The 21,490-nt window shown below is 47.4% G+C and overlaps 1 protein-coding gene across 22 annotated transcripts in view; it reads left to right on the top strand.

Annotated features, from left to right (window-relative positions):
• PTK2 (protein tyrosine kinase 2) overlaps positions 1 to 21,490 on the top strand; it is a 206,076-nt gene that overhangs the window by 53,502 nt on the left and 131,084 nt on the right. For 21 of the 22 annotated variants that reach the window (XM_043483576.1, XM_043483573.1, XM_043483570.1 and 18 more), the window contains one exon: positions 11,546 to 11,772. In XM_043483576.1, coding sequence (XP_043339511.1) covers positions 11,578 to 11,772 — 195 coding nt within the window. In that variant the 5' untranslated portion in view covers positions 11,546 to 11,577. Of the gene's footprint in view, positions 1 to 11,545; positions 11,773 to 21,490 lie in introns of those variants that run through there. The other variant, XM_043483575.1, reaches the window with a different exon arrangement.

Raw genomic sequence — 21,490 nt, 5'->3', positions numbered from 1 at the left:
TGTTGATTTCCTCCCCCCCGCCTCTGTCTTTCAGTGGCAGATTGAAATTGAATATACTATTAATAGTTCCTTTGTGTGATTCTGGATCCTCTGGTTAAAATCATGTTTTTTCTGGATCAGCATTTTAAACATACATCCATCCGTCCATCTCTGGGTACAGCCCCTCTTCTCTTCTGTGTCTCAGAGTCCAGGGGTCAGCTGTCTCTTGATATCTACATGTATAGTTTTCACAAGCGTCTGATACCAGCCAGAGAGGAGCTTCTTTGTTGCTGCTGAAATCAGTTCTTCCCCAAATCCTGTCTAATAAACGTGTCAAAGCTCCGTCCACTCAGTTGACCATGCCACAGACCCAGGGTGCCTCTCTGACGCTTTCCTCCAAGTATAAGGGATCCATCTTTTTATTCTGACGGTTCCTCACCTTCTCCTGCTCTGGGCCATGGGAGTTGCTTCCTGTTTGTCTTCCTGTGTCCTCACATGTTCATCCTTCACATACCTGCGGAGGGATTTTATAGAAACATAAATCTGGTGGTGGTGTTAGAACTGCTGTGGCTTCTCCCCAGAATGAGGCGAGGCTGCAGCCCCTTCACCTGGCCTGCAGGCTGCCTCGCCTGGCTCCGCCCTCTCCAGCCCTGGGCCGTGGGCCTCTCGTCCCTGTTGGCTGTTCAGTGCCCAGCACGGCCGGAGTCTTTCCTCTCAGGTCTCCTCCACCTCCGTTGCCTCTTCTCTTCCCTCCTCTGCCCAGCCAGCTCCAGCCTACCCGTAGGTCTCCGCTTGGTTAAACCAGCTTCTTTCTGATGTTCCCTCCTGAGTCTTTGCTTCTGTCTTGTGTTTACTGTTATTGATCATAGTGCATTACACTTGTTTGATCTCTTCTTTGCTGGATGGTAAACTTAACAAAGTCAGGGGTTGTGTCAAGTTTCTTTCTGCTTGACAAGTAATTGGCATAAATAAATATTACCAAATGAATGAGCAAATTCTATGTAGAGTTAGCTAATCCACTTGCCTTAAAAGTTGCTCAACGAAAGCAGTGAACTGGTCTCTGTGTTTCCTCTTGTAGCAGCACACGTGCTGCATTCTAGTTCTCGCAACAGATGGGCCTGGGTCGGCTCCCAGGGTCTGATGGCTGCGCTGGGAATTACCTCCCGCCCCTCTGCCATGCCTCTGAGACCACAGCCACGTGGTCTGACAGCTTGAGGAGCTAATTGACTAGTGGGGAGACAGGTTAAAACTATATTTTTATATAAGTGTATAAACCATTTTATAGTTACAGTGTAACTATCTAGATACCTGCATGTTTACAGTCAAAGAAATCAGGTGCTTTCCAGAGGACACCTGAGTTTCTGAGCACCCAGCTCAGGGAGCAGGGCCTCTGTGTGGTGGCCCCCAGAGCACACTGCCCTGAGTGGGTCCCGGCCACCCTGCGCCTGCGTGAGGCCCTGCCCGCCTCTCCCCTGCCCTCTCTCCCCCTCCCCAGCTCCTGCAGGCCCCAGCCTCTCAGCCCTGTGCGCACTTAGCTTTCTGAGAGGACCCTGCTGGGCTGGCCTTGTTGGCCTCTTGCGCTGTTGCTGCTCCTGCTGGAACTTTCCTTCTTCACCCGTGAAGCCTTCAGGCCTTGCTCGAGTGTGGCCCTCTGTCTCTCGCGGGCCCCAGGGCTCGCCTGCCCTCACCGGCGTAGCTGGTGACTCACACAGCTCCGCCTAGTTGCTCGTCTCCTGTTACCTGGTTCTTGCAACCAGGCTCGGGTCTCATTATTTTTTGATCCTCCATGGTGGGACATATTAACAGCACTCAGCAGTTGTTCGCTGAGTGAAAAAGAAAGCGGAATTGGTAGAGTCTGCGGCATCTTCACTTCCGGCCGAGAGGGTGGGGGGTCCTCTGTGCTGTAGGGACTCGCATGCAGAGGTGGGGAGAATGATGTGGGCGTGTTCTGGAGGGCCTGGGCTTCTCCACTGATGGTAGTTTGAGTTGCGCAGGGCCAGTGGAGGGGGTGGGGAGGGAAGCCTTGCCCTGCACCCTGTTTCTCTGAGGGCTCTTCTTGCTAATTCTCTGCCCACCTCTGGAGACCGGGGCTCCGCAGCCGGGCCTCCGGCCTTGTCGCCCTGTGCCCAGGCGCCGTCCTCCCCTTACCCGACCCCACGGGAGGCACAGCTCATCTGCCTCTGCCCGTCACTGTCTTCCTGCCTCGGGCGCCATCCGCCAGTTCCTTGAACTCCTCCTCAGGTGTGGACGCGTGTCTCCCTCCTGGGACACCTCTCCACTCACAGTTCCCTCTGTGAAGCCCCAGCCACCCGGCTCCGATTCCCTGAGTGTCTCCCTGGTGCTGGTCCCTTTCCTCACATCGTAGGGACTTCACTGTGTAAATGTTGGTGCAATTGTTTGTGTCCCCTGCAGGGAGCAGGTGTGTCTGGTACGTGTGTTTATGGTAAACCAAGAACATGACAGTAACAGGTTTCTGCTGCCGCAGAGGGGGCAGGGAGAGGGGACGGTGAGGAGCAGGGGTGCGTTCCGTGTCCAGGATTCTGATGTCGTGACTGGAGCATCGCCGTGAACCCTCTTCACTCCTGTTTGAGTCCTGTCAGCGCCGGTTCCCTCACCCACAGGGCCGGTCCAGTGGGGATTCAGAGCCTTCACTCAGCCTCGTTGTGTTTGGGGAAGGGGCCCCTCATTCTTCCCAGGGTTTTCTCCAAACATGGCTCTAGGGCTTTAGCAGGACGTGGGGTTTTTGCTTAGATATGCCCTTCTTGGCAAGGTGGGGAAATGTGTGCCCTGGTTTATCTGTTTAACACTCACCACCCCCACCCCCGCTAGTTCTTCTGGTTTGACAGTAAGATATGAGTTGACCACCCTGTGTGAAATGGGACCCTCCTGCCACCCCCCCTTCCCTCTCGCTCTCCTCACCAGCGCATATGCTCCCCTGCTCTCCTGCGGTGAAATGCACACCTAGGAGGGAACCGGTCTGTCCTGCTCTCTGCCTCCTCACTCAGGAGGTCAGCAGCCTCCTGAGCAGGTGACCGTCTGCCTGCAGCAGCTGAGGTCTGCGTGGCCAGAAGCCGTGAGCAGGGTGGCACAGTTTTTGCAAGGTAGAAAGCTACTGAGTTCCTTCTAGTGGCTTTATGGTTAGTGATACTGATTTTTTAAAATAGTGTTTACAATTAATTTTTAAATAGTACCTGTGACAGTTGTCATCAGCCACACATGTGAGACAGAGTGTGTGTGGGGGGGGGGTTTGGGTGTGTGCGCGCACGTGCAGCTCTTCTAACTAGGCTGAACGCTCTTCAGGTTAGGGTTATAGCTGCTTTAATCCATACTAGTAGTTGGCTGAGTAAATGTTTGTGCAGAATCAGTTAGCCTCAGGGAGGTGTGTCCCCTGCGTTTGCCCACAGGAGACCGGTGGGAACAAGTGGACAAGGCAGGTGGCCGTGAGAGGGTAGGCGGGAGCAGCAGCACCTTGTGGCTGGCTCTCGGCAGAGCCCGAGACGGTGTGGGGGTGACCTGGACGGAGGGAGAGGACGCCCACTCAGCTGTGTGTGGCTGTGTTGCCAGGCAGCGCTGCAGCCCGCCAGTGGCCGAGTTTTCAAGTGAAGCTGCAGATTGAGCACACCCCGGACTGCGGGGCTTGCTGAGCGAAGGCTTGGCCTCTGCAGCTCCCTGCCTGGCTGAGCCCTGCTCACCAGGCCTGTGGGCTCAGGCAAATTGCTTCTCTCTTCCCACATCCAGAAAGTGGGGGAAAGAAGGTTATTATGAGGATTAAATGATTTCGTTTTTAAGTGCCTAGAGCAGCCCTGGCATGGTAAATGCGGCATGAATAATCCCTGGAGCAAACCTCCGAGCCCTGGCCCCTGCCTGATGAGTGGCCTTCACAGCAGCGTGTTTCACGGCGGACAGTCGAGCTCCGTCTCTGTGTGTCAGGACGGTCCCTCTTCCTTGTGAGCGGCAGGTCAGCTCTAGATGGGCAGTGCTTGCCTCATGCTCTTCTGACTGTGCCCAGCGCCCCTCCCTCAGGAGAGAGCGCACCAGTGGGAGTGTTTTCCCGAACGCAGGGTTACTTCTCCTCCTTAGGAGTACAGCTGGGAAGTCCTGTATGTGTTTTAGAAGGCTTCAGAGAACCCTAATCATCATGTCCGAGTCACGTGTGTCAGGGCCCCCCTTCCCCAGCCTGAGAGTCAGCTGTGGTGGCCCGACCCTCATCCCCCTTCCGGAGTAAACGTCCAGAAGTCCCGGCTCCCTGCTTCCCTCCTGTAACTGGAGGCATGAAGTGCCTCCTTCATCTGGCTTGAGCTCAGGCAGTGGGACCCGAGTTGTTCCCAGTAACAAATACCAAGCGGAATTGATCTTCTCCTTCCTGCCCAGCCCCCTCCGCCAGCAGGTCTGCCCCTCTTGTGTTCCTTATCTCAGTGGATGCTATCACTTTCCCAGTTAGCTGCCCAAGCCAGAAAAATGGCTGCTGACTGTCTCCTTCAGTCTTACAGATGCAGTTTGATCAATCCTGTCCTCTTGCACTTTTTTATAGCTTTCAAATCTTTGGTCTCAGGCTATAGTCAGTCCTGTCTGGGTTATAACAGAAGCCTTCTGATTGGTCCACACAGACTTGAATGACTGCCCAGGTACAAATCCTAACACCAGCCAGGCTCTGAGCCTGCCTCTGCAACTGGGCCTTGTCCTGCTTCCCTGCTGATTGAATTTAAAGCCACTCAGGCCTCCTGTTGGCTCCCCGGGGTGCTCTCAGCACGCCAGCCACCTTGTCTTTGGTCGGGTTCAGGTTTTGATACCTGCTCTCAGGATCCCAGCTGGGAACTCACCTTGTGTGGGAACCCCGACCATGTCCAGTCTGAGTGGGACCTTCCCTCCCCTGGCCTCTCCCCAGCGATGTGCTCTCAGTGCTCTTGTCTGGCCTGGCTTTTCTCAGGAGGGCCTCTCGCCAGGGCTCCTGATGGCCGGGGAGACTGCGTTCCACGCAGGGCCGGGGAAGGCCGAGTTAGTAGGTGGGAAGTGTGTGATATTGATATACTCAATAAAATTAGAAGGCGGTTCGGCGCTTTTGATGCAGGTAACCTAGCTGACCGGACTTGCCTAGGGATCACACGGTGATGCTGGTTGGTGCGGGGTCCATTTGTGCAGGAGCTTGCACGCCCCCTGTGTGCTGTCTGAGGTTCTGTGGCTCGCCCCTGGACCAGCCGGGATCTGGTGTGGAAGTGAGCGTGCACACTCGCAGCCGTGTGACCCGGGGCAGTCGCCTAGCCTCGGTGCCTCAGTGCCCACGCGTGTAACTGAGGTGACTGATGGGAGCCACCGGGTAGGGCTGCCGTGCCGGAGAGACGAGTCAGCTGTTTGAGAGGAGTGTGCGAGCCGTGGCAAGCCCGCTGTGCGAAGGACTCTGAGGACGTCTCTTCCTAAACAGGCGAGGCTTTCTGGTGCTGTATGTGGTGTGTTAGACGTAAACTTAGAAGTGCTGAAGGAACTACAAGTTTAAAAAAAAAAAAAAAAAAGAAGTGCTGAAGGAATAATTTAATGTAGGTTTTCTACGTTGATTTTGATCATCTGCTTTGATGAATTCTACTTTAATTTACATTGTTAAGTATTTAATTATAAAATAATACAGAAAAATATTTTAACCATGTTTCTTTCATCTGGGAGATTTACAGTTAGTGACAAAGAAGTGTTTGAGAAAGTCTGTCATGCTTAATGTGTTACAGTAGTAATCGGGAGTCGCCTGGCTCCAGGGAGACAGGCTCAGCGTTGCTGTTCCCAGGAGACGTGTGGGGGTTGTGTCGTGTGGCCCAGGTTCACCCAGCCACCCATTCTGTCCAGCATTCCAGCCAGCCACACTGCCATCCTTTCTTTTCATCCGAGTAGCTGCTTAGTGAATGCCACCAGCAATGTTGAGGAGACGGCCCTCTTCCTTTCGTGTGACTCCACCATGGCCCGTCGACACCAGAGAAGTTGTGGCAGACGTGTACCTGAGACAGGATGTGCAACTCACAGGCTTTCTCCCTGACAGACCCTGAGCAGGCCGGGGACCTGCTTTAGGCAACATTCTTCCTTTCATTCGTGATCCATCATATACATTCAGTGCTTGCCAGTGTTGTTGGGATGCAGTGGTGAAGAGCTGTGTGTGTCCGTGCATGCTGAGAGCAGTGGACTGTGTCACTGAGCTTTAGGATTTTAGGGGCGGAGACTTGTCGTTAGGCCGGACTTGATGGGCCCCTACAGTGTACCTGAACTGAAAGAGTTTTTCAGAGCTGCAGCCTCACACGGTCACAACCCAACTGCCGAGTAGCTTTGTGTTCCTGGAATATGGTGACTTTTATTTTAGACTTTATACCTGCTAATGGAGCTAGGACAGTGCACCTCTAACAGTTGTGGTGAAAATGAAATTAAATGAGCCAGTGTGTGTTTATGCCTTGCATGTAGAGCCACTCAGTAAGTGGCAATTTTAATCATTTGTAATGAATGTTGATGCTGGCTAGACTGTTAATCTTAGAGCTAGGTTTCATGTGTCAGTTTTAGGGAAAAATGAATTTTGCAGCCACGTGTGAAAATTTGTGCTTATTAGTGTCTTTGCATTTTTTGGCGATAATGTCCCGTATTTTTCAATAGAGTCTTAAAAGACATCTGTCTTGAGTATGCGTACATGTGCATATGTATGGCCATATATCATAAATACAGTTAAAAACTCCTTTCATAAAAGATGGTAAATGAGTACTTTCATATTTGCAAACATCACACATTTTACTTGTTTTTCAAAATAGCACATGCATGTGCCATTAAGAGAGTGGCAGAGGCAGAAATGCAGAAATAGAGAACAGTTGGCATTTATAAAATGTGTCCATGTGAATTGCTTCTGTGCTGGATTTGTGACTGTGGCTTGGGCAGTTAATTCTAGCTAGTGTGCTTTGGCACTGCATGTTTCTTTTGGTCAGTTATTAGATAAGAGTCTTCTGACAAACCTTTTTTGTTCTTATATTTGTAAATAAAGATGTGTAATTAAAGTTACAGCGTCCATACAGTAAAGTGCATAAATCCTACATAGCCGGGCCCAGGTTTTCTGCCCGCTTCCATATCAGTGTTTGGAAGGTTATCAGCTCCCCGCAGCGTCCCTTCTGGCCTCTTGCAGTCAGTGCCCCCGGAAAGGAAACCTGAGTTGATTTCTATTACCACGACAGGTCACAGTTAAAATATAAACAAATAGGTTATCATACTCTGAATGCTCTTAGTTTTCAACCTGAAATACATTTATCTTATCAGCACTTTATTAATTTGGGTTTTTTAAAGAACATATATGTTATATTTTGCCATTCTTGATTTCCTTAGGATTTTTTTTTAAGTCTCCAATATTCAGTTACTTTTAAGGTCTTTAACTAATTAGGGGTCTTAGAAATTAAGTACACAGTATGGCAAAAACTTTGACTCCCTGGTGGAGATAACTTTGTAGGACTCTAATTGAACATACATGAAATTACAGAAAAAAATAGCCAACTCTAGGAATGCTGACTTTGCTTTTGAGCCAGACATTCTGGATTTGCAGCCAAAAGAACTTAGTAAAGGTAGGTGTCTTTTATGTCTTATTGACATAAGTGAAGAAAATAATTGTGACAGAAACAGATGTCACTGAGGAAGTGACATGGCAAAAAGTTTGCATTAGAGGAACTCCCAGGTGTTTCATGACATTGAAATTACAAAGAATAAAATGTAGAAGGAAAGTGACCCAAACTTAGGAAGGTGTGTGACATTTGTCCAGGCACTGAAAAGATCTTGCTCTATATCTTTAATTTAATTCAAAGAAGGGGGCAAGCATTGTCCACACAACTTCTGGTTGTCATTTTATGTTCCACACTTCCAGGTGAAGGGAGAATCACTGCTGCGTATGTTAGTTGAACATATGCTGTATCACTTGTCTGTTGCTGAAAACAATACATCTGACACGTAATGGCTTCAGATGGCATGAGTTATTTGTTCTGTTCAGGTCTGTGGTCTGGACAGGGCTCAGCAGGGCCGGCTCGTCCCTTCTGTGTGGTGTTGTCTGTGGCAGCACAGCTGGGAGCCAGTGGGTCTTTCAAGGTGACTCTGTCTCAGTTTTCCAGAGGTGATGCCGCCCATCAATGGGAAGCTCAGCTGAAGCTGTGGTTCTTGGAGCTCTGATCTTGGGTTGCTTGAACTTCTGTACAGTGTGGTGGTGGACTTCGTGAGTGCGCCTCCCAAGGGCACCATGGGAACCTCGGTCCCTGCTTGCTTTTTTTTTTTTGGTGTTGCCTTTAATGACCTGGCTTAGGGTGTATCTGAGCCTAGTTTAAGCCAACCCAGATTCGAGGGGAAGGAACATAGACTATGCCTCTTGAAAAGGGTGTCAAAGTCACATTGGAAAAAGGGCACTGGGAAAGGGGAGAATTTGAAAAATATAAACTGTCACACACTGACATTATAATACCAAGTTCAGTTCAATTCAGTCGCTCAGTCGTGTCTGACTCTTTGTGACCCCATGGACTGCAGCACACCGGGCTTCCCTTTCCATCGCCAACTCCTGGAGCTTGCTCAAACTCATGTCCATTTGTTGGTGATGCCATACAACCATCTCGTCCTCTGTTGTCCCCTTCTCCTCCTGCCTTCAATCTTTCCCAGCATTAGGGTCTTTTCCCATGAGTCAGTTCTTCACATCAGGTGGCCAAAGTATTGGAGTTTCATATATATCCTTCCATGTTAGAATATCAAACATTTAAATAATGTTAGCTTCTCTGTCTAGTAAAATCACTGTGGAACATTTAGGATACTCAGGTTAGTCATTTTGTGAGAAAATAAACTGAAATCATGGGTGATAGAACAAAATTAAGGAGAAAACTTTCACAGTTGCCTAGGTTGTTTAAGGATTTACTTTAAGGTTATTATCAAATTCTTAAAACTCTTCAAACTAGTTGATGTCTTTAATTTTTTAAAAATTTAGCTGTATCAGTTTGCGTTCTTTGCTTCTCATAATTTGGCAATCATCTCATTTTATTAAAGGGCCAGCTTATCACAAGCTTACTGAGATTACTCTCTTGGTGGGATCTTAGTATGTACAGTGAATATAAGCAAGGCAGCTCTGGAGTAAGATTCTTGTTGTGGTCCTCGTATTTTTCTTCCTTTTTCTTATGTGCTGTCTTATGAAGCATTAATATTGGATTGTGCAGTGAGCCTCGGGGTCAGTGCCAAGGCTTGTCAGCTCCTGTGTCCTCATACCTGCCTGCCTTGGGATTGCCTTGCTCTCCCAAGAAAGAAGTTAGTGTGTGAGTGAAAGGCCTGAAGCTGGAAGGTCGGCAGCCGCCACTGACAGGCCGTCCGCTTTCCCATCACCTAGTCCAGCGGGCGCTGGCCGCTTGCTGCCCCAGGCAGCCTGGTGCCTGAGCGGGGACTTGACTGGCCATGGCCCGCAGACTGGGGCTGTGCTGGGACTGTCCACAGTGTAGGGCGAAGTAAGGGCAGAATCTGGCACAGGCGTCTGGAAACCATAGCAACGTGATGGTAGTTTTATGTTCATTGACTCTAATGATAGAAGTTTTGTGCTTGGCTTTTGTATGTCTTCTATTTTTAAATTTCATTTTTCTAGAAATTCCTCCCCATTGTATTTTACAAAGTATTGGTCTGTGACAGGTTGGAAATGAAAACAAAGCTGGTCATTTACCACTGATGGTTTGAAGAACAGGGGTCTAAATTATACAAGTAAGCCAACTTTAAAAACCTTTTCATTTCTTCTTCTTTGATAATTTTTTGAAAAAGATATTCTATAATGTGTGTAAGTAGCAGGTGCCTGTAACTGGTTAATCTTGAAAAGTTCTAAAAAATGCAGCCAGCCACAGATTGCAGAGGACTGCAGCTACAAACTCCAGTTGGAGCCCACCTCTCTGGTGAAGGAGGGCAAAGGCTCTTCTCACTTAGAGACAAAGAGTTGGCAGCCCCAGTTGTACATCTTCAGCCACGGGCCAAAACCAAGTAGAGAACCGCACAAACAGCAGAGAATTCTCTTAATTGTTTGGAAGCAGAGGAGTCAGTATAGCAGAGAGCAGCACTTAGGACTTCTCATTCCATAGTGGACACTGTCCCACAGACTGACCAGCTCACATGCCAGGCTCTCTGAATCCTCAGTCCTGCAGAAAGACAGATAGGAACACCACCACTAGGGTTGGGTGGTGGTTAACAGACTTGCACATGGAACTGTCCAGAAAGGTCAAGGAAGGCTTGATGGGGTGGAGGTGTTGGCCAGTTTGAGAGTTTATGGCACAAATCGAATTTTGACAAGCAAATGAAAGCTCAAATCAATAAAGCAGAACCACATTCTGTCATGGAACGGTTTATCCTCTAAAAAAGTTTAGACCTACTTTTTAGAGGTTTATGAAGGATTTTGCCATTGAGTTTTGGCCACAGAGAGGGATCTGGATTGTGCATTATTTCTGGTTCAGCACCTCCCTGACACACTCCCTGTCACGCGTCTTGCTGACCCGGGGGCGGCGTAGGGTTAGGGTGCCAGCCTTCGTAGGGAAAGTCCACAGGTAGCTTGTGCTCAGCCCCCTGAATGAGGGCACCTCTGTACCTGTGGTTCCGCTTCTGGGGATTCAGCCAACCAGGGATCATGTAGGTCTGTAAAGGAGGTCAGTCCTGGGTGTTCATTGGACGGACTGATGCTGAAGCTGAAACTCCAATACTTTGGCCACCTCATGCGAAGAGTGGACTCATTGGAAAAGACGCTGATGCTGGGAGGGATTGGGGGCAGGAGGAGAAGGGGATGACACAGGATGAGATGGCTGGACGGCATCACTGACTCGATGGACATGAGTTTGAGTAAACTCTGGGAGTTGGTGATGGACAGGGAGGCCTGGCGTGCTGCGATTCATGGGGTCGCAAAGAGTCGGACACGACTGAATGAGTGAACTGTAGTGTTTATTTACTATTGAAAAAGATCTGCATAGAAGTGGACCTGGGCAGTTCAAACTTGCCTTATTAAAGGGTCAACTGTAGTGATTTTTTTATCACCAGTGTATCATTTCTTCTGACCACTCCAAAGATGGAATGTTTCTTTTCAGGAAGCAATTTATACTATATTTATTCTCCTTACTGTCTAATTTGAAGAGCAAAAGAGATCACTAAAAGAAAAGATTTTGAAAATAGGCAGTAAAATTAACACATTTTGCTTCCCTATGAGATATTTCTGACAGATATAGAGCCTGATTTAAAGGGGGTGGTGGTGGTAAGTTACATTGTTTATAGATAACAGCCAGTTTTGAACAGAGGTGAAATAGGGTTCCCAGCCTTCTAGTAGTTTGTTTAACAAATATTTATTATGCTGCTGTGAATCAGGTGCTGCTCTGAGTGGAGGTGGTGGGGGTGGTGGGAGGGGGCTGGTAGTGGGAAACAGTGATTATCTGGGTATAGGTCTCAGGTCTCCTCAGGCTCACCTGCATACAACACATCATAGGGAGAGAACAAAGAACAGTGTTGTTATGTTAGTGTATCAGTAAAATACATTTTAACCAGTAGATTTCAAATATTGTACACTGAAAAAACTTATTTTCTTTTCCAGAATATGACAGATACCTAGCATCTAGCAAAAGAATGGCAGCTGCTTACCTTGACCCAAACTTGAATCACACACCGAGTTCAAGTACCAAGACTCACCTGGGTACTGGTGTGGAGCGTTCTCCTGGGGCCATGGAGCGAGTATTAAAGGTCTTTCATTATTTTGAAAGCAACAGTGAGCCAACCACTTGGGCCAGTATTATCAGGCATGGAGATGCAACCGACGTCAGGGTGAGTATGTTTTCCTGGGATACACCCTCAGTGTGTGTTTAGGTTAAATGTTAATGGCACACACCGAAAAGACAGGGTAATAATTGTTATTCCAATATATCAGCAATGCTAGCTTTTCTCTGTAGTATTTACTGAGTTAATATGTGACTGACTAGAGTTTTAATTTATGTAAAATTTCTTAGAAAAATAACTGCATCATATATAATGCCAATATATAATTGACTTGTTTTTCTTACCTGTTTTTTAGAAAAACATTCTTGAAATACATAAGGAACAAAACAATTAAAATAGCCTCTAATTCTGTTGAAATAAGTTGTTTTCTAGAGAGTGTAATTTTGAATCTATTTGCACGATTTCAGACAGGACAGATTCTTAAAAAACAAATGCCTCCTGTATACACACGCCTGATGAGATTCTGGGGATGTGAAAGATCCTGCCTAGATAGCCTCCAGTCTGTTGTAGGTGGGGTCCCGGGGGGCCTTAACCTCAGCATGGTGCAGACGGCACTCCCCGGGGCCCCAGTGGCTGGGGCCTGCAGGGCGTCACTGCACGAGGACGTGGGAGTCGCTGGACGGGCTTCCTCTGGGCGCTGGTGAGAGTGGGTGGTGAAGAGTTGTGGGGGCAGCACCGCGTGGGCAGAGGTTGCTGAGAGGAAGGAGTGAGCACCAGAATCTCAGAAAACTGAGTTCAGAATGTAAGCTGTTAGGATGTTTATTTGATCAAGTGTTGAGGAAGCCCCTCCTCCCTGCTGCTTCTCTGCTTCATCCATATTCATCTTTAAGGAAGACAAACGTCCAGTGAGGAGGACCGTCAGATATACTCCTTCCCTTTTATTATAACGAGATTAATTTGCTACTCGTTAACTTATATGCCTTAACTGTTTTTAAGCACAATAAAGGGAGTGGTAGAACTTAGACTTAAGGCTATATGTTACATATAAATTATATGTAACATTGTTACCTCTGTGATACTGTAATACTGACTATTCAAATGGATTATTAAAAGGAGAGACATTCACTTAGGATTGAAATATGTGTTAGTATCTATCCATGTGCTGTACTTGAAATAGTCTCTTTTCACAAAATTTTTATGACACTTGCTGACTTTTTCTAGTTTATCTATAGCTCTGTTTCATATTTAACCTTATAAATGCAATCTCTGGAGAGGAAACCTTGTAAATGTAACGTTTATGGGAAGGCTGTTAGGGCATATGTAGTTTTATAAATTTCAGACACAAGAGAGGAAATTCTTTAAACTGTTGCATCCTCAATAGACTTCAGAGTATTTGTGCAGGAGGGGAGCCTTTCAAAGATTATGAATTTCCCAAGACATTTAGGAGATGTTAGAGTTTCTTACATCAGGAGTTTCACTTTGGGAAGGCTCCGTGACAGATGTGCTGTGGTTTTAACATCATACGTGCTGCACATGAGAGGATTCCTACCATGGAAAGAACCAGTGATCACTGGGCGTGTGTCGGCCTTTAGCCAGTGTTAGAACCTTACCAGGCATCAAAACATTCATATTGTGAAGAAAAATTTAAATCAGATAGAAACACATAAGTTATGAGAACATATTTGTCAGACTTCTATGAAGATCAATATTAGTAAATCTATGCGGCCAAAGAGCAAGTTGTTCTACTTCACAGTAATTGATCACTGTTTAGAATTTAGCAAGTCTTAGCAGTTGGTGATTGATTTTCAGCATGAGGCAGAGAAACCTCGATTGGCATGGATTGACCCCAGCCCTCCCCAGGAATAGCATGAAATCCACATGATACTGGATCAATGTGATGGCAGGTGGGAATTACTCATAACCCACTTTCATCTCGTGCTGTAACATCTGAAAATGCAGGATTTTCGTGTAAATTAAGATGGATCTAAAAGCCAACCATTTTCTGAAAGGAGATAGCCTGTCGTTAGTAATTAAATTGAGCCTCAGACCCTGTTGCTGCACTGCCCGATGCACTGCCCGATGTGGTAGCTGTATGCCACTGCTGAATACTTGAGTGTAGCTAGTCTGACTTGATGTTTTCTAAGTGTGCTGGAAAGGACTGAAGCTGAAACTCCAATACTTCGGCCACCTGATGCGAAGAGCCGACTCAGTAGGAAAAGACCATGATGCTGGGAAAGATTGAAGGCAGGAGAAGGGGGCGGCAGAGGATGAGATGGTTAGATAGCCTCCCTGACTCAATGGACATGAGTTTGTGCAAACTCCGGGAGATAGCGAAGGACAGGGGAGCCTGGCGTGCTGCCATCCACGGGGTGACAGAGAGTTGGACACAACTTAGCGGCTGAACAACAACAACAAAGTAAAAATAAACCCCAGGTTTCAGAGATTTAGTATGGAAAAGGAATGTAAAATATCTCATCAATAATCTGTTAGTTTTGTTCTTGGCATACTAGGTTAAAGGAAATGTATCATTAAAATTAAATTCACTTGTACCTTTTTACAGTTTTTTAATGCGGCCACTAGAAATTTTTAAACGGCGTACTTGGCCTGCATTGTGTTCCTGCTGGACAGCTGTGCTCTGTAGAAAGTAGTTATCTGAGAGGCTGCCTGACTCAGGAGAACTAAAACCTCTGCAGGTTCCTTTTTACCAGGAAAACTCAGGATTCTTGTCATAACTCATTACAGAGGTTTTCAGTTCTTTAATTAACAAAGTTTACTCCTATTACATATGTGTGCTAATTACACACTAATAGTATGGTGGTCGCTGACAGGACTCACAGGCCTCCACTGTGAGTAGGTGGTGTGTACAGAGCAGCCGCAGTAGGAGAACCGTGCTCATTGCAGGGCTCTGGGCGTTGCAGGCCTGGGCCTCATGGCCGTGACACTCCTGGCCATCACCTGCCACTCATGCAGCGCCTGGGTGTGAGGAGGTGGGATCTGTGAGATGGGCACACGGGCACGCTCCACCTCCGTAACCAGCCTCGCCCTGTGGCCACGTGCCACCAACATCAGTGCAAGTTGTAAGTCCAGTCATGATTCCTAAACAGGGGTATAGGCTCCTGTGTCCCGCCCGAGTAATCAGTTGCCCATGGTCACAAACATCACTTCTCTTGACCATAGCCTAGTGTCAGCGCCATGTCCCAGGCAGCCCTGGAGAAAAGTTTGGGGTCAGTGCAGAAGAGCCAAGGTTAGTGTATGGAGAAGATCCAGATTCTACCAGAGAAGTCTTCTACTTAGGAAGAAGGGCGGTGTTTACGTCAGACTATTGTCAGCAATGCCAGATGCAGGGTAGCCCTGAAACAGGGTCTTCAGAGGCCTTGGGGGAAACACCTTGTGTCTCTGAAGTGTAAACCAGATACATTGTCAGCCACCAACATGTGGGATGAAGGTGTCTGTAAGAGCAATGAGGACGTGGAAGGTTCATTTTGTAGGCTGTCTTTGAAAACTCCAGTAAATGACATATTGGAGCACCAAGAGATGTGGACCCGGAAGGAAGTCCTGTAGTGAATGCCAGAGGTTGGCCCCGGCCCCGCCTGCCAGCCCCTTCTGGCCTCTTAGGTCTTTGTAAGTCCTTCCAGCCGTGGCCGTGGTTCCATCCCGCGCTCTGCTTAGTCCACACGGTACCCCATTCTGGTTGGTCTCATCTTCAGTTGAAGACCTAATGCTCCCACAACTGTATCTCTGCCTCTCTTCTCTGTCTTCACTTCTTCCTCCAGAAGAGCCATCCAGTGCTTGAGATGAGGGGTTGCCCCTTCTTTGAGGTAAGTAGGCCCCTTGCAGCATCTTTTACTGCTTTTGCTCATACCCAGCTTGTCCTGTCCATGTTGTCTTTATATGTACCTGGAACCCACACCTCCCGGGGCCTCCCCCGCACACCTTTCTTGGAGCCCTGCTGTCTCCTGACTGATGCCCGCCTTCCCCGTTGTCCCTGCCCCGTCTGTTCACAGCCCGCCACCTGAGCCGTCCTATTCACATGAGAGCCAGAGCACATCACTCCTCCACTCGGAGCCTTCCACACCTTCCTCTCTGGAGTGAACACGCCAGCCCTGCAGGAGCCCCCGCCTGCTCCTCTCCCACTGTGCCCTGTGGCCTTCTGTCCGGGCACTACCGCCTTCTACTTCCTGCTTCCTGTCTCTCTCAGGAGCCGGTCTTCTCGTCAGTAATCTGCTCAGAACCCCCAGGAGCTCCCTGTTCTTCAGTGGCCCCCTGGGACCTACGGGATTGGCTCCTTGTCCCCTGTCCCGGACCTTCCAGAACATGGCATGTCCTTGCTGATGCCTTGTCTTAGTTCAGTGACAGCCACTTCAGACGCGTGATCTGCACAGCTGGACAGTCACACACTTGTGTTAGTTAGGCCCCTGAGTTTGTGGCCATTTGTTATGGCAGCAGCGAGGAACCGAGGGTGACTGTGGATCTTGAAGACAGAAGTGCCTGCTTTGTCCTGAGGACCATGAGGAGGGCCCCGCGTCTGCTGCTGGACCAAGGGCAGGAGATGCGCTGCCTTCTCCAGAGCAGGGCTGAATTTCTGCCTCTTGTTTTGGTAACTGAATGATGACAGGTTCCGATCTGTACAGGTGTGATCAGAGAAGATGGTAGGAACCTGTTGGTTTCCTGAATGTGAAGAGCATCTGAAGGAGAGCGCACTGAGAACAGTGACCCCTGGACATAGTAAAAGACACGTCAGTCCTGATGAGTGTACTTGGCCATTCACAGGCGTGATGAGATGGACAGTGTTGAGAGTTACGCTCATGGCTTCAGATATCTCCTCTCATAAACAGCGAAGTGCTGCGAGTTACCCGCGAGGAGATAGCTGAACGTATCAGATAGCACTTTTCTCTTGTCCCCCGCCTCACCTTCTTCACAGACAGATTCTCTGCTGCCTTGTTCATTGTCACGTCCTTCTCCTGCTCAGCGCTTGACTTTCAAGGGTCAGGCTCACATGCTGCCATCGTTGGATCGCTGGCACCAGACCAGATCACCTAGCTCTCTAGGCGATCACTGAATGAATAGGGCAGGGGCACACATCAGAGTAAATGGATGGACATGGAGGACAGAGCTGCATGAGTGCTCTCTACCCAGGGAAGGAGAAGGTCAGTTCCTTTCAGAGCGCTGTCTGAATGATAAGTGGCCAAGCTGAACCAACCAAAATCATAACAAGAACTTCCAGAAACAAACAGAATGACAGCTTCATCTCACTAGTTAGTAACCATGGAAATTTAAATTTTAACACCCCCCCCCCCCCCCCCCGCAAGGCTTGGTCCATCAAATTGATAAACTTCTTTTTTTTTTTTTAAGGTTTTCAGTGTTCTCTCTTCTCTGTCTCGGTGTTGTTTGCTGTAAGAAGCAGACACTGTTTAGGTTAGATTCATAATACAGCACACTTACAGAGTTACAGAAAAAGTCTCCATATGTGTAATTCCTCATATAAATGGAAACGATTAAAAGTCACAGGACCTAGCAAACATGTTCACTGTTGTAAAAGAAAAAAATAAGGGAAATTTTACAGAATATGTTTGAAGGAAATGGTGGTTAAATAATAATGCTATTTGCTGATTGTACACTACCAAATTCAGTCCACTTACTGAAATGGTTATAGCTTCAGGTACCACTGCCATTGGTTCCTACCTTCTGTTTCCAGTTTCCAAACCTCATAGGATGGATACTGTGTCTACCTTCCTCATAGCCCCAAATCTGCAAGAATGTTCAGACCAAGTAGCTATCAATGAATACTTATTAAATGAATGAGTGACAAGAAATGCCCTGATTTAACCTATTTAATAAGAGTATACTGATCCTACCCTGTGATTAATCGATTAACATACTTTCCTGAACTCCAGACCCATATAACCAAGTGCTTACTGGGCATTTCTACTTAGATATTCTAAAAAGCTGAATCTAAAATCCATCGAAATGTACTGGTCATTTTGCTGTCCTGTTTCCAAACCGTCTTCATATGAGTTTTTGTTTCACTGAGTGACATAAACTTCTACTTAGCTGTCTGAGGCAGAATGCACTCATCTCCTTTCCTTTATCCTCATATTGGCTGTCTTCTCAAGGTCACCAAGTCTTGGTTATTCTACCTCCAAAATATTTTTAAAGTACATTTATTTCTGTCCATTGTTGTGTCTAGTCCCCTTATTCAAACCACCAGTTTTTCCCCTTAAAATACTGTAATTACTTTTATTAGTTGTCCTTAACTTTATTTTTTAGCTATTTCAACCTGTCTCTTCTCTCATCTTCAGACTACACCCTTGCCTTCCTGAATTTCTTTTTTCTTTTTATTATCAAAGGATAATTGCTTTCCAAAATTTTGTTGTTTTCTGTCAAACCTCCACATGAATCAGCCATCGGTATACATATATCCCCTCCCTTTTGAACCTCCCTCCCATCTCCCTCCCCTTCCACCCCTCTCGGTTGATATAGAGCGCCTGTTTGAGTTTCCCGAGCCATAGAGCAAGCCATAGAGCAAGTTCCCGGTGGCTGTCTATTTTACATATGGTAATGTAAGTTTCTGAGTTCCTCTTTCCATACATCTCACCCTCTCCTCCTCTCTCTCCATGTCCATAAGTCTATTCTCTATGTCTGTATCTCCATTGCTGCCCTGTAAATAAATTCTTCAGTACCATTTTTCTAGATTCTGTATATGTGCGTTAGAATACGATATTTATCTTTCTCTTTCTGACTCACTTCACTCTTTGTAATAGGTTCTAGGTTCATCTACCTTATCAGAACTGACTCAAATGCATTTCTTTTTATATGACCCCCTTTCTAGAGTAACGGAAATAAAAACAAAAGTAAACAAGTGGGACCTGATTAAACTTAAGAACTTTTGCACAACAAAGGAAACTATAAGCAAGGTGAAAAGACAACCCTCAGAATGGGAGAAAATAATAGCAAATGAGACAACTGAAAAGGATTAATTTCCAAAATGCACATATAACTCGATAGAAAAACAACCCAATCAAAAAGTGGGAAAAAGACCTAAACAGACATTTCTCCAAAGAAGACATAATAGATGGGTAACAAACACATGAAAAGATGCTCAGTATCACTCATTATTAGAGAAAGGCAAATCAAAACCACAATGAGGTATCACCTCACACCGGTCAGAATAGCCATCATCAAAAAGTCTACGAACAATAAATGCTGGAGAGGATGTGGAGAAAAGGGAATGCTCTAGCACTGTCAGTGGGAATGTAAATTGATATCGCCACTATGGAAGACGGTGTGGAGATTCCTTAAAAAACTAGGAATAAAACCACCATATGACCCAGCAATCCCACTCTTAGGCCTATAATCCTGAGGAAACCAAAATGGAAAAAGACAGATGTATCCCGTTGTTCACTGCAGCACTATTTACAATAGCTAGAACATGGAAGCAACCTAGATGTCCACTGACAGATGAATGGATAAACATTTTCAGATCCAGTGTTGGCGTGAGCTGAAGGACAGTCTGTAATGTTGTCCGTTGTAGTTGGTATAGTTTTGTTGGTGTGCAGTTTGGCTGTACTTATCGAAATGTCACACTGTCAGAAGCTCTTGACTCTGCACATCTGTTTCTAAGCAGCACTTGTACATGTGTGAGATGACAGCTGGAAGGGTGCTTGTGGCAGGATTACCTGCACTTCCATCCCCATTTTGCCCTAAAACAGGGAAGCTAAAAAAGAAAATAACCCTCCCCTAGCAGTGAAATGGCTGAATTGCTGTGTTCGTGATGAGATGCGAGCATCATACAGACACTGGCTTCTTTTATTTTCAAATTTGGGAAGAACCCTTTCCTGTGAATATCTAATGTGATAATTCAGTCAGGAAAACTTATGTGTTTCCAAGGCCTGGGCTGTGATATAAATGAGTCAGCAGAGGTTACAAAGTAGCTAAGTATTGTTTTGTGTATTGTAGGACTGGTTTATCATGAGCCTTTAAATCCAGGATGAGAAATTTAATTTGGATCCCATGAGTGGCATATTAAAAGCCCTTATCCTGTCAGTGCTCTAGAGACAGTCCCTTTTCTAAAGATAGGTATTCCAGAAATCATACACACATATACTGACGTATGTGTGTGTTTTGTGGATGTGGTAGTGTTTAAGTATTTAGTTCTCAAGTTATTTGTTCAGTTATCCAGACCGAATAGTTGGCTCTCAGAATTGCTTGTTACTGAGGACTTACGTGCATTCAGCATCAAGTATTTAAGTGCCTCCTATACTCACAGTCTTGGCTGCTGTCCCTGTGGAATGAGAAGTGACATTTCTCAGAGTCCTGGAGAATGTGAATTAGAACCGAAATCAATATGGAAGCATAATGGGAAAGCAAAAAGCGAAATAAAAGGAAATGTCTGTGTTTATTGTTTTTTTTAAGTGGACAGTGAAATTGCTAACTGTAGGATCAGGTTTAGGTACCAGATCCTACAGTTTGGGGACTCTGGTCACACAAACCCAGACTTGATATTATTCTGGTGTCTTCTGGCAGTGTGATGGAGCGAACTGACGGAAATACTGTCTGTTCCATTAAGACCTCAAGACTAGGAACCTACTTTCCCCCCTGGTCAGCACCACATTTTTTGGACCAAATCCCCGTAATTTACATCGCTTCCCTGCAGGTGGGCTCCAGTGTGTGCCCACGAGTCAGAGACATGAGGGTAACCTGTGAGAGAGGTCCCAGAGAAGGTGGGGTTCCTCCTGGGGTGCTGATGGCAAGCACGAGTGTAGGGAATGGCTGGCACCCTGCCTTGCTCCCTGCGTCTGGGCGTGGAGGGATCGCCTGACCAGGAGCACTGCAGCAGGACGAGAGGCGCAGGGGTGGTGTGGAGTCCTCACAGGAGCTGGGCTGCTCTGGAGCCGTTGCTGCTGGGGGATGTGGAGTCGAGGGGGACGGCCGGGTGACGAGAGTCTGTGCTCTCGGTAGTGAGCTGGCAGAGCGGCAGCAGGAGACAAAGGCGCTTTTGTGGGAGCTTGAAAGAGGCGCCAGCTCCTGTCCTTTGCAGCCCAGGGATTTGGATGTTGTCAAGGAGAAGCTGCACAAGTCGCCTTTCAGAGAATTAGCAGAAAAAGATGTCCCTTCCTGTAGGCAGAGTTCACACCCCAGAGCACAGGTTTGCAGGCGAGCTCGGGGCTGGATCTGGGTTCTGTCCTCCCAGTTCCCCCAGCACCCCACAGGACGCCCTCTGGTAGTGCTCGGCCTGCACCGTCGATCACAGCAGCCCTGAATCCAGAAGGCAGAGGGACGCTTTATGCTCATCCCAGTCCCCCTTCCCTCATAGCTCAACTGGTAAAGAATTCACCCACAGTGCAGGAGACCTGGGTTTGATCCCTGGGTTGGAATATCCCCTGGAGAAGGGATAGGCTACCCACTCCTGTATTCTTGGGTTACCCTTATGGCTCAGCTGGTAAAGAATCCACCTGCAATGTGGGAGACCTGGGTTCGATCCCTGGGTTGGGAAGATCCCCTGGAGAAGGGATAGGCTGCCCACTCCAGTATTCTGGCCTGGAGAATTCCTTGGAATGTATAGTCCATGGAGTCGCAAAGCGTCCAAAGAGACGTGATTTTCACGTTCAGTCCCCCTGCCTGAGTTCTGTAGGCTGTAGATCCAGTGAGAGTTCATCTTCTTCTGAAAGCTGCTGATGGCTCTTCCAGCCGGGTCCTTTCTCTGTGGTGCCACATGTGCCCCGTCTCCGTCTTGCCCCCACCACTCCTGGGCTGCATACACAGCCTCGTTCTGGGGACTGAGGAGTCCCTGAGGGTGGTTGACAGGTGCAGGAGCACAGCACATACC

Source organism: Cervus canadensis, chromosome 12 (assembly GCF_019320065.1).
Source record: "Cervus canadensis isolate Bull #8, Minnesota chromosome 12, ASM1932006v1, whole genome shotgun sequence".
In the NCBI taxonomy this organism is placed as follows: domain Eukaryota; kingdom Metazoa; phylum Chordata; class Mammalia; order Artiodactyla; family Cervidae; genus Cervus; species Cervus canadensis.
The sequence above is the reverse complement of the archived record's forward strand: the minus strand, read 5'-3'. Positions and strand labels throughout refer to the sequence as shown.